Source organism: Trachemys scripta, chromosome 1, assembly GCF_013100865.1.
Source record: "Trachemys scripta elegans isolate TJP31775 chromosome 1, CAS_Tse_1.0, whole genome shotgun sequence".
NCBI classification, from domain to species: Eukaryota; Metazoa; Chordata; order Testudines; family Emydidae; genus Trachemys; species Trachemys scripta.
In genome coordinates this window covers 98,944,836-98,965,289 of record NC_048298.1, presented here as the reverse complement: position 1 = coordinate 98,965,289, position 20,454 = coordinate 98,944,836, and the positions used below count along the sequence as shown (strand labels likewise).

Here is a 20,454-nt window from a genome sequence, read left to right as displayed (position 1 = left end):
GAAAAAAGAGTATACCCAGTAGATCCAAAACCTTATGTAGGTCACAGAGGTTGCACAAATGAAACCAAACAAAGCGAAATTATTCTGCTGTAAATAAATTACATGTGGTTACCATTTGTTTACGATTTACTCCAGCTATGAAAGCAAGCTGAACATTTTGATAAATGTGTTACAGCCATTTTGTAAAGAATGCAGATTATGGAAAGCACAGTCAGCATCTGCTAATTTAATGTTACCAGTATAGCTGAGCCTTGATACCCTACTTTTGTTATATGCAAATAAATATAACTTTCTATTAAATAATGCTGGATGTACATTGGAATTGCCACAGCCCAAGACTAATAGCTAATCATAGTGGATTGGTTTTGTACATTTTTGACTGCACTAGGGGCTATACCATTTTACACCAGCTGAGTTTCTGGTTCCACCGCAGTTATCAAAAAATTAAAAACTAGTGAAAATCAGACAAAAACAAATGTAAAAACATAACCAAAAAAGGCACATCTGCACCCTGTTTTACTTCTTTATGAAATAAAGGCTTGAAGGTTTTCAGGGACAGAGATCCCACTGAGGGGAGTTATTTGGGGTCATTGTTGACAATAGGCCATTTTCTTAGCATAAAGGATTTGACTCCTGGAATTATGATCATTTACCTGAAGGATCAGAGGGGAGGGATTCCTTAATGAGGCATTGTTGGAAAGAGGTGTGCAGAGGGAGTGTCTGATTGCCTGTGGAGGAATGAGAGAAAACTGTTTCAAAGCCAAGTTTCAAATGTCATCTATTTTCACTATAGCTCTATGTAACAAAAATAAAGTATGGTTGGATTTTTTTTTAAATGGGAAAGAATTTTTCCCCATCTCTCTTCTAATTCAAAAACAGCTGAAGAGATTTGTTTGGACTTAGAAAAATTGACCTAAAAAGATGAATATTTTGGGAAGTTAGGTTTGTGAAAAGAGGGGTTTATAACAGAAGCTCTTCTGAAACCTACAGCAAGCACTAAGCCCCTTGTTATATCTACTGAATTTCTAAAGAGGGCTATGCTATCCCTTCCCCCCTCACCCCTGCTAAAGCTCCAATCTAAGTGCTAGTAAGAGAAACCAAACTCTGATTCCGAACCAAACTCTGTGCTGCTCTGACAGCTAAGTGTCTTGCAATAAAATAAAAGTTTATTTAACCAAATACTTTCTGCAAATACCAAAATACATCTTAGGGTATGTCTACACTACGAAATTAGGTCGAATTTATAGAAGCTGGTTTTATAGAAATCGGTTTTATACAGTCGATTGTGTGTGTCCCCATGTAAAATGCTCTAAGTGCATTAAGTCGGTGGACCGCGTCCACAGTACCGAGGCTAGCGTCGACTTCCGGAGTGTTGCACTGTGGGTAGCTATCCCACAGTTCCCGCAATCTCCGCCGCCCATTGGAATTCTGAGTTGAGATCCCAATGCCTGATGATGCAAAATGGTGTCGCGGGGGGTTCTGGGTACATGTCGTCAGGCCCCTCCCCCTCCGTCAGAGCAATGGCAGACAATCGATTTGCGCCTTTTTACCTGGGTTACCTGTGCAGACAACATACCATGGCAAGCATGGAGCCCGCTCAGCTCAGCTCAGCTCACCATCACCATATGTCATCTGGGTACCGGCAGACGTGGTACTGCATTGCTACACAGCAGCAGCTAATTGCCTTTTGGCAGTAGACGGTGCAGTATGACTGGTAGCCATCATCGGCTATCTGGGTGCTGGCAGACGTGGTACTGCATTGTTATACAGCAGCAGCTCCTTGCCTTTTGGCAGTGGATGGTGTATTATGATTGATATCCATCATCATCATCATATTCCTCAGTGAGTTCGGTCAGAGGCACCTGGGCAGACATGTTTTGTCTCCTGGAGACTCAGTCCTGCTGGCAGTCCTATTGAACCATCTTGACGATGATAGCTAGCAGTCGTAATAGAGCATTTTCTGCCAAACACCCAGAAGATGCCGATGGCTATCAGTCATGCTGCACCGTCTGCTGCCAGCTTAAGATGTAAAAAATAGATGGACCAGATTTATTCTGTATTCATTTGCTTCCACCTTCCTCCGTGAAATCAATGGCCTGCTAAACCCAGGGTTTTGAGTTCAATGTTTGGGGGGGCCATTCTGTGTGACAGTTGTTTGTGTTTCTCCCTGATGCACAGCCACCTTTGTTGATTTTAATTCCCTGAACCTGTAAGCCATGTCGTCACTTGCCCCTCCCTCCCTCTCTCCGTCAGACAATAGTTTCGCACCTTTTTTCAGCCCAGACGCCATAGCACTGGAATCATGGAGCCCGCTCAGATCACCGTGGCAATTATGAGCACTATGAACACCACGCGCATTGTCCTGGAGTATATGCAGAGCCAGAACATTCCAAAGCAAAACCAGGTGAGGAGGCGATTGCAGCGCGGCGACGAGAGTGATGAGGAAATTGACATGGGCATAGACCTCTCACAAAGTACAAGCCCCAGCAATGTGCAAATCATGGTGTTACTGGAGCAGGTTCATGCCGTGGAATGCCGATTCTGGGCCCGGGAAACAAGTACAGACTGGTAGGACCGCATTGTGTTGCAAGTGTGGGACGATTCCCAGTGGCTGCAAAACTTTCGCATGCGTAAGGGCACTTTCATGGAACTTTGTGACTTGCTTTCCCCTGCCCTGAAGCACCAGAATACCAGGATGAGAGCAGCCCTCACAGTTGAGAAGCGAGTGGCGATAGCCCTGTGGAAGCTTGCAATGCCAGACAGCTACCGGTCAGTCAGGAATCAATTTGGAGTGGGCAATTCTACTGTGGGGGCTGCTGTGATCCAAGTAGCCAACGCAATCAAAGACCTGCTGATATCAAGGGTAGTGACTCTGGGAAACATGCAGGTCATAGTGGATGGCTTTGCTGAAATGGGATTCCCAAACTGTGGTGGGGCGAAAGACAGAACCCATATCCCTATCTTGTCACCGGCGCAGCAAGCCACCGAGTACATAAACTGCAAAGGGTACATCTCAATGCTGCTGCAAGCCCTGGTGGATCACAAGGGACGTTTCACTAACATCAACGTGGGATGGCCGGGAAAGGTACATGATGCTCGCGTCTTCAGGAACTCTGGTCTGTTTCAAAAACTGGAGGAAGGGACTTTCTTCCGGACCAGAAAATAACCGTTGGGGATGTTGAAATGCCTATCGTTATCCTTGGGGACCCGGCCTACCCCTTAATGCCATGGCTCATGAAGCCGTACATAGGCAGTCATTTGGAAAGCAGGGGGATACATAATCTACAACTGGTTAAAACATTAACGGTGTGCATTTAGTTTCCTACATCAAGGAAAGATTCCTATAGGTCCTCAAAGCCAGTATAAACTTGGGACTTCACTATGAGAACATAACTAAGTATTTGGGAAGACTCATGGTGGGAATAAGGCATAAAATTGTTGGAGAATTAAATAAACGAACTATTAGAAAGCACACTCATGTGAAAGCAGAGAGGAAGAATGCATCCTTTGCTAGATTTATCATTTATGATAGGTCTTATAAAACATTCCATATTGTCTCTCTCTTGGCAGCAGTGTGATGGTAGGATTATTTGATACCCAGTTTCTCACTGTGCTGCAAGATTTCACGTGACAATGTGGTAAAGCTACTATTACTACAGAGCTCCTGATACAGAAACGTTTATAAAAGAGTTATGATTTATTTAGACCAGATTTTGATAAACAAGACCAAGTATTAATCCATATGCATGTACAAAAATATTTGATCTCCATCTCTTCCTCTCTGTGTACAGTTTTTCCCATTCACTTTCTTCACTTTATGAGCCTGCACTTCTCCAATAAGAGGCTGCTTCCAAGATCATGAACCATTTTACTAGGGCTTTTGGCTTCACAGACATAGTCCAAAAATACATTCAGAAAGAAAAAAGGACCATCAAGCTAAAGGACACAGCACATATCCTCAGATGGAGTGTATTACAACTTCCAACTAGAAGTTTCTCTGTCAGTTATATAGAGAAAGGGCAGAACAGTAAAGATCCATACTTTCCTCAAGTCTAAGCATGTTCGACTATGGAGTTTAAGTTCAGTCCATCAGAGACATGACACCAGTCAGTCATTAAGATAGTACAAGACCCAAATTTCCTCAAAGGTTATGGCTGTTCAGATGCAGGATTTTACTTTGGACCCATCTCTCACATTTAGGGTTACCAGATAGCAACGGTGAAAAAACAGGACATGGGGTGGAGAGTGATTGGCGCCTATATACGAAAAAATCCCCCAAAACAGGACTGTTCCTTTAAAAACAGGACATTTGGTCACCCTACTAACATTTATCATCTCAACATCATTAAAAAAAAATATGGCCTGAAGATGGACCATAGATTGCTCAAGAAGAAAGTAGGATTGCTGAGGCTGAAGATGCTGCCATGTTCAGTTGTTTCCAATCCAAGTTAAAAAACACAAAACCTTAAACTAAATATACAGGTGTCCTGCTGCATTTTGTCCATACTCCTGGTCTAGTTTTGGATTTGGATTTAAATTTACAGGATTTTTAAATAAATAGTGGTTTAAGTCAGTAGTTCTCAACCAGAGTACACTCACCCCAGGGGTACACAGAGGTCTTCCAGGGGAACATCAGCTCATCTAGATATTTGCTACATAAAAAGCACTAGCGAAGTCAGTACAAATTAAAATTACACACAGTCAATGACTTGTTTATATTGCTCTATATACTATGCACTGAAATGTAAGTACAATATTTATACTCCAATTGACTTTTTTAATTATATGGTAAAAGTGAGAAAGTAATCAATTTCTCAGTAATTGTGTGCTATGACACTTTTGTATTTCTATGTCTGATTTTGTAAGCAAGTAGGTTTTAAGGGAGGTGAAATTTGGGAGATATGCAAGATAAATCAGACCCCTAAAAGGGGTACAGTAGTCTAGAAAGTTTGAAAGCCACTGGTTTAAGTGACTATTCTTAAACCATGAATGTACAGAGTTGGTTGGGAATGTGTCAACTTCCAGGTCTAGTTCCGTCACCCACACTCCAAGTAGTCTTAGACAAATCACTTCACCTCTCTGTCGCCGTTTCCCTATCAATGAAATAACTTACATATCCTCTTTAAAGGAATATTTTATTAGATAGAGGGATTGGATATTTATACAAATAACAAGAATATCCAGAAGTATAACAGTTAATCCAAAAGAATATGGAAAGGTTAAAGCCCTCATGCTTCAGTGTTTAAATTAATCTCTTTTAGGGATTAGGATGAGACTTTCATATGGAGGACACCCTCCTCTTAAGCACCTTTTCCGAAGCATCCAGTGTTGGGCACTGTCAGGCAAGATATTTGATTAGGTGGACCACATGTTTGATCCAGTATGGCAATTCCTAAGTTCCTATATAGAGCTTTGAACATATAAAGCACCACATACTTGTTAAGTATTAATAGTATGACATTTTAGACATAAGAGACCTGCAATCATCCCATAAAATAAGATCCCAAATTTGGTGGAAATAATTAAAAGAACCATGTGTACATTGTTCTGCAGATAAAGCTATATACAGCAATTCCAATATGACTATGGAGGCTAGATTCCTGATGAAACTTAAGCCTATGATTTACTTTACAATGCTCTGCCATGCCACCACTATCAAAAGCAAAACGGATTTCAGTAAATGTACTAGATTGCAAATGGGTGTTGGTGCTGATCCGAGTGAAAGTATTATATTGCGTATGAAGTTCTTATTACTTCATTGACAAAGCAGCAGACCATGAAGTGAAGATTTATTTAATTTATTCATAAAACAGGAAAAAATCCCCAGAGAGAATGGTTATCTTTTCCTTTCATTAGGCACTGACTGTAAAATTCAACAGAAGCAATGGGATTTTCCTTGCCTGATATCCAAAACAAACAAGTCAGTCAGCAATAGAAACATATTAAAAGGGGCAACTGCATGAAGGTTAAAATGTTGCAGTGAGCTTGAAGCATCTCATATCAGTGCATAACCAAGTGTCCCCATCCTCACACCCGTCACCAGATATTTAAAGATCAAAAAACAAATAATGTCAACTTGCAAGGACCATGAAACTTCTTTTCAATCTGCAGCTGATCAGGGGAATTGAGTGGAAGGACATCCCAGTAGTTTGGATGCTAGATTAGGACTTTGGGAGACCCAAGTTCAATGTGCTGATCTGCCACACACTTCCTATATGACCTTGGGCAAGTCACTAAGCCACTCAGTACAGATGGGGAACTGAGGCACACTGGGGATAATAGCACTTCCCTACCTCACAGGGATGTTGTGAAGATAAATAATAAAGATTACTGCAATATTGGAGTGCTCCCTATGGAGGCTAAGTATCTTAAAGAAATATTCCATCTATGGACTGAAATAGCCCTCAGGCCTATAAAATGTAGCGTTGCCCTAGATAGAAGTTTTAAAATATCTAAGACGTGGCTGCAGAAAGGTGTATTTATCTGAATGTCTTTCACCTCATTTATTCTCTACTGCATCTTTTAGCTGCTGGCAACTTCTTTTTAAAGCAGGCTTACCTGGAAAGCTGGCCTTTCTGTTGGATGAAATAGTATGTGAAACTAGCATGGACCCAAGATGAACCACTCTCTTGCACTGTTTTGCATTGCATAGAAGACCGTGAATGCTTACTGAATGGAATAGGTTTAGCCTGCAGGAAGTGTTTAAGGACAAATCAGAGTTAGAACCAAATAACTAGAGGATTCTAGGATAGGAGAGGGCTAGGGCAACAATTTTGAAACGATTGAGTCCCAAACCAATCTCCTATACTTAGTACTCCTTCCTTATTGTTTCAGCAGGTGCACTGTGCTTCCCTTCCCCCTTCCTGGCAGAGTCACAGCCCCTCCCTCAGCAATGAGATGGTAGTAACATGCAGATGAAGTTGAGGTTGGAGGCCAGGTGGGAACAGCACATTCCTGGCACCACAGGAGCAGGATTGCGATTGGCAGCTCAAGTAATGCAGGTGGAGAGGGCAAGACTTCACATATTCAATAGAGGGTCTAAAGAGGTTGAGAAGGGGAGAGGGGGACTCTCTCACGGAAGCTAAGAGGGAGGGGATAGTTATTTCAGCTTCTACACTTCAGCTTAAAACCAACAGGCATGTTTAGGATTTTCAAGGTTAAGTTATATTTCCACTGAAGTGGAAACAACTGTGAAGTGCAGATGGCAGCAAGATTTGTGTAAACCATGCAAAAGAACTGCATGACAACACTGCAAAGTGCTGACCCCTCCTCTGCGTAGAAATGGTACCCAAAAAAACAAATGATTCCAGCCTGCCCAATAGCAAATACTACAGTTATGGTCACATACAAGCTTCCATTTAAGGCTGGTCAGTCATAAGTGTCTGAAATGCCACCATTAAAAACAAACATTTTAATCCAAGTTCTGAAGTAAATGAAGAAATTCAGCTGTTCAATTATTAGTGACCAGAGGAAAAAAATCATTTAGTTTAAAACAGACTCAATTCACTATTAATTTAAAATGGCATTACAAAAACAAATTAAAATAACCTCTGAATGGTCTTGCTAAATTCTTCTTGAGGAATAATCTCTGCTATATCTGAGTTAGAGATGTTGTATTTTATGTTTGGTGAGTAACAATTTTAAAGATTAACCACTAACCCCACCCTGTGTGTGATGTAATCATAGCGAGGTCAGAACAATCTGGAACAATTTACCAAATGTCATGGTGGATTCTCCATCACTGACAATTTTAAAATCAAGATTTAGAAATACAACCAAACATCTGCTCTAGGAATTCTTTTGGGAAAGTTCTCTGGCTTATGTTATACAAGGGGTCAAACTAGATGATTACAATGGTCTCTTCTGGCCTTGGAATCTAGAAGAGACAAGGTCATGCGAATTAGTTTCTCTTGCCAGGGCCTAACAACAGGAAGCTGTCCCTGATAGGAGTCCATCCTCTGCTCATTTAGGGTGTATCTACAATGGAAAAAGAGGCAGAGGACAGGACTTGGCTTTCAAAAGTGCGGAGTCCCCAGCAGCCACCATCAACTTAAAGCAAGAATGCAGGTCACTGTTGGGATTTCAGTGGGAGCTGCTGGATCCTCAGGAGTTTTGAGAGTCAGGTCACTTATTCAGTTGCCTAAATATGGACTGAAGTCTATTTGCTCCTCTTTTTAAAAACCTTGGCCCCCCCACCACAAGATTATCTCTGCTTCAGTACATTCGGAATCAAGATATGTAGAAAAATAAAATAATTTCCCTTTAGAGAAGATTACAGAGCCTCCACCGTTAGCCTTATGTAACCGTGTAAAGTGATCATTGTGCAATTCCACCAATGAGAAAATGAAATGTAAAGATGTTAACTTGTATTAAATAGGATTATGACAATTCTGTGAAACAGTCAGACCAAAGATTGTCATATCGGTTATACAATGAACAGTCACAACATGTTTACAAAACATAGCTTTAATTATATACACGTGCTTCCATCAGTTTCAAATAGACTTCATGAAGTACCAGTGTTTCAGTATATGTGAAAGAACATTACAATACACATTTAGGTTCTGAAATAACTATTTATTGCTAACATATCTTACTACTTGTTACTTGAGCAAGTGCTAGCTTAAATGTGATCTATTAATATTCACTAGTTATTCTTTAGTGCACATCGCTTTCATATGGGTTATAAATATTTTAAATGTAGAGATTATACAGATAGGCTATGTCCACAGTACAAGAGCTACAGCAGCACAGATACAGCACTGCAGCTTTGGCGCTATAATGCCATAGTGTATAAGTTTTCTATAGTGATGGAAGGGGTTTTTGGAAGAATTCCTCTGTCAACCTAGCTGTGTCTACATTGGGGCTTAAGGTGGCTCAACTACAATGCTCAGGGGTGTGAATTTTTTCATATCCCCTACGTGACATAGCTTCGCTGATCTAATTTTTAAGTGTAGACCAGGCCAGAGTTTCTCTCTTCCCATTTTGCTTATATAAGAGCGGTCCTTAAAAGTTACAGAATGAACAGATGACTTGCTGGAGCAAAGCCTTTATCTGAAGCACTGCTCAAGGCAGGAGGATGTAATGAGCTCTTTAATAAAACCTGATAAGTTTGCTTATAATCAAAGCTGCATTCTAGTCTTCCCTCTGTGTTTTAAGATGAATGCCAAAAGACATTATTTAAATGATCCAGCCAATCTAGTAGTTCTGCTGCACTTAGCCTAACATTTCAGTGTAGGAATACAACTGTGACCCGCTGAGACCAAGTACACTGAAGAATTTGATGTAAAAACACACAGTATCATACAAGTCTTACAGAATTTCATACTGTTTGGTCCATACAGTGAATTAAGTGCTTTAGAAAAAGATATTAGCTCTGTGGATAAATCAGGCACAGAATGGGTCTCTCATACCTCTCCCCCCCAATGTAGCTTTACACTGTTTCCAAGATACCACCTCCAGAGGTGAGAGGATGGTTTATCATCTGGGTAAAATAAATCCTTGGTTTCTCTGATGAAACTATCAAAAAGGACACCACTTATGAGAGGGTTTCTTGTCCAACATAAGATGAACTAAGACCACAGATCACTTCAAATGAGCCTAACAGCTATCAGAGGGTGGTTTCTACTTTTGGTTATTACTGACCTGTGTCACAGTGAATAAGTGGTGAAAGGCTTCAATATTCCATTAATAATTTTCTGGTAACCCATTTCCTTCACAATGCCATTTTCAAAACAACTCGCTGGAGTTGTGTAGCCTTGTACTCCACTCTAATCTGGATTTATACAGATTCATTTTTTTTTTTAAAGAAATGTCTTTATCAAACTTTATATCAAATTCTGAGTGAAGTCAGAATAGCAGTTTACACTTTGAAAATTAGATTTAATTTTTTTTTGAATATCTGATTTTTAGATCAGTTTGCTATACAGAACTCATTGGGTTCATTATAAAATAGCTAACTTTTGTATTTCTTGCTGCGTCATTTAAGTATAAAACCATAGCATAAGAAACATTACAGTGCATCAGTCTGAAATTAGGCCATTCCAATTTGAAAAGCCTAGCCTGCAAGCTATGGGATAGGCAGAATGGATTTAGATAAACAAAATGTTAAATTGCAAGTCTAATCATATCAGACCAAAGTCTTTATTAGAGTTTCACAAATGACAGTTTAATATATAAATAGCATTTTTTACTTCTGCAAGACAGAAGAATCTTGTATAAGGCCTTCTCAGTGTGTGATAATGCATTATGAGCTATACTGATTGAGATCTTAGTTCAGGTTGAATGTGTTTGTCTGTTAAAACTTCCTGGAAGAGAACATGAGGATCTCAGCACCAAAAAAGGTGTTTGGTTTTGTTTGAGCCATATGAATAATTATTTACCATTCTCCTGCTATAATGTAAAAAGCGCCAAATATATAGCACTTATCAGAAGTTCTCTAAGGCAGAAATCAGTCTCTTTAGTCACTAAATGAAGATTCACTGTCAGAACTTTCTTCTGCATTCACTTCATCTCCCCACGTAGGCACTAAGGCATCTGGTGTCCTAAAAGTGAAAAGAAAGATTATACTTCGTTAAATTCCAGGGGGAAAAAATATGATCAAAATGCTACTAATAGCTTGGTTTATTTAGCAGCTTTCACCATAAATTTACACAGCCTTTTAAAAACAATAAAACCCGAGTTTACAATATAAGATATAAAAATATATTGGGTTGGAACCACTTCATTTTCAACTGATGTGTAACTTCAGAGCTTGCAGTCCATTGGATTTTAAGACCCAGCAGAGTTCAATTTGGAGACACATTAAGAGATGACCAGAAAATTCCTTAGTCACTAAAAGAAGTTTGACTGGCACCTGAAGAGAAAGCTGAAAGCAGACAGTATTGATTAATCCAAATTCTTGTACAATCTTCAGGAGTTCTAGGAACATTACAGAATGGAACATGCTGTGCACCACTAAGCAGTGAAAACAGTACATGACAGGAAGTGAATACATTACGCAACTAAAACTGCAGGATAATTTTAGGTAGGCAAAAACAATTACTCAGACTGGAATTTGGCTAGGATACCAAGACTGAAAATCTGACTTGCAGAAAGTCACAGGATCTTCAGTGACTACAAGCAGTCAAGCCTCTTGCATTTACTCTGAAATACAGGAAGTAGTGTACTCTTAGATATGCTAACACCATGCCAGAACATTTGTTCTGTATAAACTCTTGGGAAAACATGCCACCTAATGAATCACCAGTATCACTTCCTGCAGAACCTGTTTTTTCTTCAAGGTCCCTCAGCCAAGTATTTCCTAGGCTCAATTCTGCTTAGTTTGTGAAATGTGACAAAGATAAGTGCCTGATGGGGCATCACTCCCGGCACAATTTGACATTAAGTGTGTACACAGGGATGGAAGATACCTATATTTGAGAGTAGCGGAGGGCTCAGATTAATGAAAACTAACTTCTCAGTTCATCGTTAATTACCACCTGCAAGATATATTATTAATGTAGTATCTGATATCATAACTGCCAAGTCAGCCATGCTGTAGTATTCCATAATTAATGGTCATCTCCCAATACCTGTCACAGAGAGGTGCTTTCCAGCCTCAATTTTGCACATATTAAATGTACCTGAATTCATTTGATTTAGATGCCTGAAGTGCCTACACTGGGTCACTTGGTGTATTTTAGCCCTGTGAGAACACACAACAATAAAGCTTCTGCTTTCCCATGCACATCCCATACAAACAGCACCTCTCAGGATTATTCCTTATTACCATGGCACTGCAGCGATTTGATCTGTAGAGACCCGCTCAGGAGGATCACGGACAAGATTAGGGCAACAGTGGTCAATCCCTGAAGTCCAAAGGTCCAGGAGGACAAAATAGGATGTGTAAGAAAAATAAAAAATAAGGAAGCATGGGGGAAGGAAGGGAGGAAAGATTCAGAGCTAAGGACAATATGGAATTTTAAAGTCACAGGCTAATAGTGGAGAGGAGAGATGATAGAGAGGGAAGGGAAACTACATCCCACTAGAAACAGCATCTCTTTCCAGTCAGAGAGAGAAAGTGCTGCCTTCAGAAAAGTCACTTCAGACACTGGGAAAAAGCAGGGAGAGACTAGATCACCTGATTTCTGGTACGAAAACTGAAGAAAGTGCCACAGTACCTTTTTAAAAAGAGGAAAAGAGAGTAGAAGAATAGGTCAGACCAAGCTAAAGATCTAGCAACAATGTGACTGCCATGCAGGAGGACAGATTTCCATGGTCCTGGGAATGAGCCTCGCTTCTCTAATCCCTTCTTGCAGGGCGGATGGAGGAGTTGGGAAAGAAGGGAAGATTGCCTGTTTTGGTACCAAAACACTTTCAAGTTGCATCTGTTTTTCAAAACAAAGTTGCCAAATAACTTACCTGTACAACGCAAGCTAATTATTTACATAGAGATTTCTACATAAACATTTTTAAGACCATCTGCCTGAATTTTAGTACTTTGCAGAGTCTTAAAAGGGGTTGAGGCCGATCCCAAATGATGTATAATTCTTTCCCAGCATTTTCCAGCCAATATCAGCAACATATTTCAAAATAAGGAACATGTTTCAACTTCTAATGGGCAGCCTTCTCTAGTTTAGTTAACTGTTAGATCCTGTGTTATACACCTACGCGTGAAAGAGGGACTCAGCCTGGGGGTGGTGCTGATGCTGGTGAGATTAGTGGCATGCCTCCACTTAGTCCAGCATCACATGAAGTTGTTCTTATAAAGGCTGAGACACAGCAGCAGGCCACTGACCAGAGACCATCAGCTCCCTCTAAAACTCTGTTCCACTATTTCACTTCCAGAAAGGATGTGGTTGGTACTGGTAGTCTCAGCTCTCAGGTGCGGTGTGGGGGCGGGGGGAGATGGAGGAAGAGGAACCTGCCTCAATCTCTGCTTGACATAGCTTTGGTGGGAACTCCAGCGGGGAAGGTTGTGCATTTTTCTCGGCAGCAAGAGTCATCACGAGCTATAATCCTCCAACCCCTTCCTACAAAATGCAAATAAGCAGCTGCACTGCAGGTTTGGGAACATTCCAAAATTGATACTGTCGACATTACCTGCGCTATTTGCCAGCTCTGCAAACAGAGGGAGAGACTGGGCTGTGATCGAGCCAGCTCAGGACTTGGAGAAAAGCAAAAAGGCACTGTGACTACTAAAGAGCAGATGTTGACTGTGACACCACCAATTGTTTCCAAAACTTTGTCAGCTAAGCCCTGCAACACTACTCAACAGACCCTAATGGAGTGCAGGGGGCAAAAATATGAATGCAACAGTGAAACTGAACAGAGAATGTGTGAGAATGCTGGCCATGGACATGCTTCCTTCTTTCCACATGGAGTGTGAGGGCTTCATATGCTTTTTGGCTGCAGTTGCCCCCAGGTGGCAGATCCCTAGCTGCTCTTATTTTGTGTAAAAGGCAGTGCCAGACTTTGGTGCTGCTGTGAGAAGTGCAGTACAACTTGGACTGGTTAACTGTGAAGGTGGGAGCATGAACATGATCATTGATATGTAGATGAAGGAGGTGGTCACCAGAGGAACATCTCAATGACCAGGAAGAAGCAGTGGTAGCATTCTACACCTCTGGGCCCAGGCTAGCACAGCCAGATACCAGCCTCCATTTGGCTCCCTTCCACTGGCTGCTAATGAAGAAGCTAACAGAATCCTGTGGCATTGGATGAGGCCACAAAGGTGTTAAGGAAGGATGATGAATGAATCAGCCAAGTAATTCCCTTGCTGTGCCTGCTGGCGAGAGAATTGAGACACAAGTAGACCAACTTCCAGGAACAGGGTGACATCACTGGTGAAAGTAATGCTATTTACTCTTCTGGAAAAACCACCATCTCCAACGAATCAAGGAGAAGCAGCACTACTGGTTGGCAATTTATCTAGATCCCCCAATTTAAAACTACCACGGGTTCCTTCCTTTCAGCAGAAAACAACTTTGTCATTTAGGATTTAGATAACTCATTTAGACGTATATGTTTGCTTGCTTTAACAAACATATTTATTATTCCTAATTAATAAACTTTCAGATAGGTTATTTTAGGATTAGCTACAGGCATGATCTTTGGTGTAAGATCTAGGGTCCCAATTGATCTGAGGTCTCTTGGGACTGAGAGCAACCTGAATTTTTGGTGTAAGTGACCATTTATCACAAAATCCAGTTTATTGGGGTGGTAGGATAGACTGTTCTAGTGATCCAGGAGTTCACATTCATTACCAGCATGATAAAATCTATTTGTAAAACATACCACCTGTTTGAGGTACCTGCCCTGAGATAGGCACTCTCAGTTGTTAACCACTCCAGACAGCATGACTGAAGCCTTTAAGTGTGTAGCACTCCAACCCTAGTATAAAGATAGACGTATTACTTACTCAAGGAGATCTGGGTCTAGCCCCTCAGAAATCATTTTGTTTCTTATTGCCATTACAGGAACACCCTGTGAGGGAGGAGGAAAAAAAGTGTTTAAGTGGTATACTACTACTAACCAAAAAGTGAAAATCTACTGGAACAAATAGACTCCACAGTCGCTTTTAGGCACAGATCATGTGCAATGCTTTGCTGTGCTGACTGAACCATATCACTGCTGTTGAATAAATATATGGAAACTGTTTAGCTATGGTGGCACCTGGAGCAACAGGGCAAATGTACATCATTTTAAGCTTCTGAGGGATTTCTCTAGTTAAACAAGGAACAGAGAGGGTGATCTGCATTTACAATTGTAGGCATCAGCAATACAGCTGACACCGTTAATATACTATATGTTCAAAACAAAAATTGTTGTATTAACAAGACACTTTCTAAACTTCATTGTTCAACCATTTGCTTTTTGTTACATCCCATTCCTCATCTGTATATTGTCTGTTTAGATTGTAACCCCTTTCGGGCAGAGTCAGTCATTTAACCATTACTAACGTGCCCAATACGCTAAGGCTTTGACCTTACACATGTGTAACTTTACTCACAATACAATTATGCACATGCATGTTTAACTTTAGGCCCTAATCCTAATATACAGCAAATGATGTTCAAGTATTTTCTCTCTTACTCTTTCCTGACTTGTTAATTTTTTGTAACCATCCAAGGTTATTTAATTCATAAAGACACTGCTCCATCAATATTTTCCATATGCTTTAAAATTAGGTATCCTAATCGGTTATAGTCTACAAAAAGGGCAAACTACTTGGTACACAAGATACAACTACATTTGTTTGTGTTTAAAGACTTAAAAAGGGAAGTTAGCAATTACACGTTACAACGCCAAGAGTAACAAACATATGACTGGTTAACAGTGCAAGGAGTTGGAATGAACCCGATAACTGAACACACATCCTTTCTGCCTTTAGGTAGCCAGTCGGGGTGGGGGTGGGGGGAAGGGAGGGAATTACAAAAGATGATTAAAACAAACTTTAAAGGATTTTTTATTTAAAATTAAATAAAGGGTTTATTTAAAAAAAATTAAATTTGACATAGGTTGTCAATGTTAAGACCTACATTTACTAAAATCTATTAAATTAAATATTTAGTACATATTTGTTACTAAGTTTTAAAGAAAGTCAAACCACTGAATGGGTGGAAGCTACTGGTGAAGCACCTGGAACCAGAGTTTGTTGAAGTGTTAAACCACCTTTTGACAACAGTGGCTTCCTCTGTAGGTGCAGAGAGATTATTTTCTTCATTTCAGTTTAATGATTAGTTCGTTCAAAATTAAGAAATAAATTGGGAGTTGAAAAAGCAGGAAAACTTGTTTCTTCTTCTTCTAATCTATGAATAAAAACCTAGGCGTGAGGATGAAATCTACTGGTTCCAAAACCTTGAGGGACATAGTGACCAGAAATAATCATCTATAGTAAATTATTAATTATTTATTTAATCTAATACTTCCTTTATTAAATCAGCTTTAAATGCAAACATATATCTAGGACATTTAATACAAATTTAATACAAAATTAAAATGCTGGCTTTGTGCATTAATTGAATCTGAATAACCATCCAAATAGAGCTTAACATAAGGCACAGGTAAAAAATTAATCTAGTAAATAAGACACTCATCATTCACCATTTTCTAAAATATAAAAATTAAGAACCTGAAAAAATGTAAATTAAGCTATACAATTGCTTAAATTCTGTAGAGATATAGTATATCCTCCTGATTAGCAAAAAGAAGCACCGAATTTAGTCTACAGGCTATATTTAGTTGAAAATAAACATGTTTTAATGACTACCAACAAATTAGAATTCAGCCTTTCTTCAGGAAAATGACTAAAAAGTACAAATGTAACATGATTAAAATTGATATTTAAATCAAGGTTTCCTGCTTGCTGATTTAAAGCAGCGATTTAAGTCTGTCACCCCATGGCCAGTTCAAATCTAGTGCAGAAGATACTGGACAAGTAATATTACACAATGGCTGTTCAGTGATTTATAGGCAATGAGACTGAACTACCCCAACATTGCTAGAAGTAGTCCCTTCAAATCAGGGTTAAAAACGTTGATCTCATCTACAAAAGCACTTCACTAGTCATTTTCCCACCATCGTCTAGCACTGGTGAAGTTTCACTTTTAGCAATAGAGGAAGTCCCAGAGTAGACAGGGTGCAGATGTAGGGGCTTCCCGTTTATTGCACTGAATGTAGCATGTATAAATTACCTGTGTACGTATGCCTTCACTGCAAGCAACTCATGGTCCTCAGAGACCGAATACAGGCTCTTTAAATCAGAATGGCTGAACTGGAAGAGCTAAGATATCATATATATATATATATATATACACATACATACATACATACACACACACAAGACTTTTCAGGGACACAGTAGAGCAGTTCCACCCCCCAGTCTGATAGCCTCTGTGCTGTTAAGGAGGATAAAAATCTGGGGGAAGGAAAACAAACATCAATCTGGAGCAGAGGGAAACAATCCCATAGTTGGGACAATCCTTCCAGATGATGTTATGGGCTCGTCTCATTAAATCTACCACTGTAGGGATGGGGAACCCAGTCATAAGGAAGAGACAAGTAATAGCAATGGGGGATTCCAGAAGATGACCAGGAGAATCGCATGGTGAATTCCCTGCCAGGTGCGAATCTTGCAGACCTCTCAAGATGTCTTGATAGACATGTATGCAATGGTCATGGTTCACGTAGGTACCAATGATATAGGGAAAGGTAGGAGAGAGATCCTGGAGGCCAAATTTAGGCTGCTAGATAAGAGATTAAAGTCCAGGACGTCCATGGGACGCATTCTCCGAAATGCTTCCATTTCCACACATAGGGCCACTTAGACAGGAAGAACTGCATGGTCGCAATGCATGGATGAGATGAGGGTGCTCGGAGAAGGACTTAGGTTTATTAGGAACCGGGACACCTTTTGGAAAAGGAGGAGCTTATACAGGAAGGATGGGGTCCACCTAAACCAAAACAGAACCAGATTGTTGGCATATAAAATTAAAAAGTTGTAGAGGAACTTTTAAACTAAAGGGTGGGGAAAAGCTGACAGGTACAGAGGAGCACATGAGCAGAGCCATCCCTCAGGGAGGGATTTATTAAAGGGGATACTCTATATCCTTGTAAAGAGAAAAGAGGATAAAGTTGATAAAGTACAGTTAGGAACTAAAATAAAAACAGTCAAACAAAAAAGTGTCCCATTCAATTACATCACATGAAAGCAGGCAACTAAATACTGACAGATTTTATAAGCGCTTGTATACAAATGCTAGAAGTCTAAATACTAAGATGGATGAACCTGAGCACCTGATATTAAATGAAGATATTGATATAAATAGGCATCACAGAAATTTGGTGGAATGAAGATGATCAATGGGACACAGTAATACCAGGGTACAAAATATATAGGAACGATAGAGTAGGTCTTGCTTGTGAGGGAGTGACACTATATGTAAAAAAAAGAATAGAGTCAAATACAGTAAAAATCTTTAATAAATCAAACTGTACCACAGACTCTCTATGGTTAGAAATTCCATGCTTGAATAATAAGAGTAGGAATATACTACTGATCACCTTACCAGAATAGTGATTGTGACTGTGAAATGCTCAGGGAGATTAGAAAGGCTACAAAACCAGAAAATCCAATAATAATGGGGCATTTCAACTATCCTCATGTTGACTGGATTCATGTCACCTCAGGATGGAATGCTGAGAAAATTTTTACACCAGTAATGACTGCTTCTTGGAACAGCTAGTCCTGGAACCCAAAAGTGGAGAGGCAATTCTTGATTTAGTCCTAAGTGGACCACAGGATCTGATCCAAGAGGTGAATAGCTGAACCACTTGGTAATAACAACCATAATGTAATAAAATTTAACATCCTTATGGGGGCAGAAAATACCAGTGAAACCAACCACAGTATCATTTAACTTCAAGAAGTGCAACTACATAAAAATGAGGACGCTAGTTAAATGGAAATTAAAGGGAAGAGTCACAAAAGTGAAATGTGTGCAAGATGAATGGAAACTATTTAAAAACACCATAACAGAGACCCAAACTAAATGTAATCCCAAATTAAAAAAAAAAGCCACCACAGCTAAACAGAGTAAAAGAGGTGGTTAGAGACAAAAAGGCATCCTTTAAAAATTGGAAGTCAAATCATACTGAAGAAAATAGAAAGGAACAAACTCTGGCAAGTTAATTGTAAAAGTACAATTAGACAGGCCAAAAAAGCATTTGAAGAGCAAACAGCAAGACACAAATTAAAAGCAAAAACAATCTTCAAGTATCTCAGAAGCAGAAAGCCTGCCAAACAATCAGCGGGGTTACAAGGTGATAAAGGAGCACTCAAGGAAGATAAGGTCATTGGGAAGAAGCTAAATGAATTATTATTTACACTGATCTTCACTTCAGAGGATGTGAGGGAGAGATTCCCACACCTGAGGCATTCTTTTTAGGTGACTAATCTGAAGAACCGTCCAAGACTAAGGTGTCAGAGGTGGTTTTGGAACAAAATGATTTAAGCAATAGGTTGCATATCACAGTTGTTAGTTCTGCAATTTCATATTTGAGTTCCTTCACAACTCTCAAGTGAGTACCATCTGGTCCTGGTGATTTGTTACTGTTTAATTGATCAATCTCTGTACCATAAGACTGGAGGATAGCTAATAGGACACTGATTTTTAAAGAAGGCTCCAGAGATGCTCCTGGCAATTAGAGGCCAGTAAGCCTAACTTCAGTACCAGGCAAGTTGGCTGAAATTCTAGTAAAGAACACAATTTTCTGACACATAGACGAACATAGTATGCTGGGGAAGAGTTAACATGGCTTTTGTAAAGGGAAATCATGCCTCACTCATCTATTAGAATTATTTGATGGTGTTAGCAAACACATGCACAAGGATGATCCAGTCAAGATTTTCAAAAAGCCTTTGACAAGGTATCACCCCAAAGGCTTTTAAGCAAATTAAGCAGTCATGGGTTAAGAGGGAAGGTCCTCTCATGGATCAGTAACTGGTTAAAAGATAGGAAACACAAGGTAGGAATAAATGGTCAGTTTTCACAGTAGAGAGAAATAAATACACCTCTACCCTAATATAACGCTGTCCTCAGGCGCCAAAAAATCTTATCACATTATAGGTGAAACCTCGTTATATCGAACTTGCTTTTATCCGCCAGAGTGCGCAGTCCTGTCCCCCTGGAGCACTGCTTTACCGCGTTATATCTGAATTCGTGTTATATCGCGTCACGAGGTGTAACAGGATGCCCTAAGGATCTGTACTGGACTAGTGCTGTTCAACATTTATAAGTGATCTGGAAAAAGGGCTAAACAATCAGGTGGCAAAATGAAGATACAAAATTACTCAAGATAGTTATGGCCAAAGCTGACTGCAAAGACTTTCAAATGGATCTCACAAAACTGGGCAAGAAACTGGAAGATGAAATTCAGTGTTGATAAATGCAAAGTAATGCACATTGCAAAAAAATCCCAACCATACGTACAAAATGATATGGTCTAAGTTAGTGGTTACCACTCAAGAAAGATCTTGGAGTCATCATGGACAGTTTTCTGAAAACATCTGCTCAATCTGCAGTGGCAGTCAAAAAAAGCTAGCAATGTTACAAACCATTCTGAAAGGAACAAACCTGACAGAAAATATCAGTCCCGCTATGTAAATCCACAGTGCACCCACACCTTGAATACTGTGTGCAGTTCTGCTCTCCCCATCTCAAAAAAGATATTAGAATTGGAAAAGGTACAGAGAAAGGCAACCAAAAAAAAGATTAGGGGTATGGAACAGCTTCCATATGAGGAGAGATTAAAAAGACTGGCAGTTTTCAGCTTAGAAAAGAGATGACTAAAGGAGGATATGATAGAGGTCTATAAAATCATGAATGGTGTGGAGAAAGTGAATAAGGAAGTATTATTTACCCCTTCACATAACACAAGAACCAGGGGTCACCCAATGAAATTAATAGGCAG

At 39.8% G+C, this 20,454-nt stretch overlaps 1 protein-coding gene across 2 annotated transcripts in view; it reads right to left on the bottom strand.

Annotated features, from left to right (window-relative positions):
* Nucleotides 1-8,450: 8,450 nt before the first annotated feature.
* WASHC3 (WASH complex subunit 3) overlaps nt 8,451-20,454 on the bottom strand; it is a 38,702-nt gene continuing 26,698 nt past the window's right edge. For both annotated transcript variants that reach the window (XM_034778827.1, XM_034778817.1), the window contains exons 6-7: nt 14,402-14,466; nt 8,451-10,544 (exon numbers count right to left, since the gene is read on the bottom strand). In XM_034778827.1, the coding sequence (XP_034634718.1) occupies nt 10,460-10,544; nt 14,402-14,466 (150 nt within the window). In that variant the 3' untranslated portion in view covers nt 8,451-10,459. The remainder of the gene's footprint in view (nt 10,545-14,401; nt 14,467-20,454) is intronic.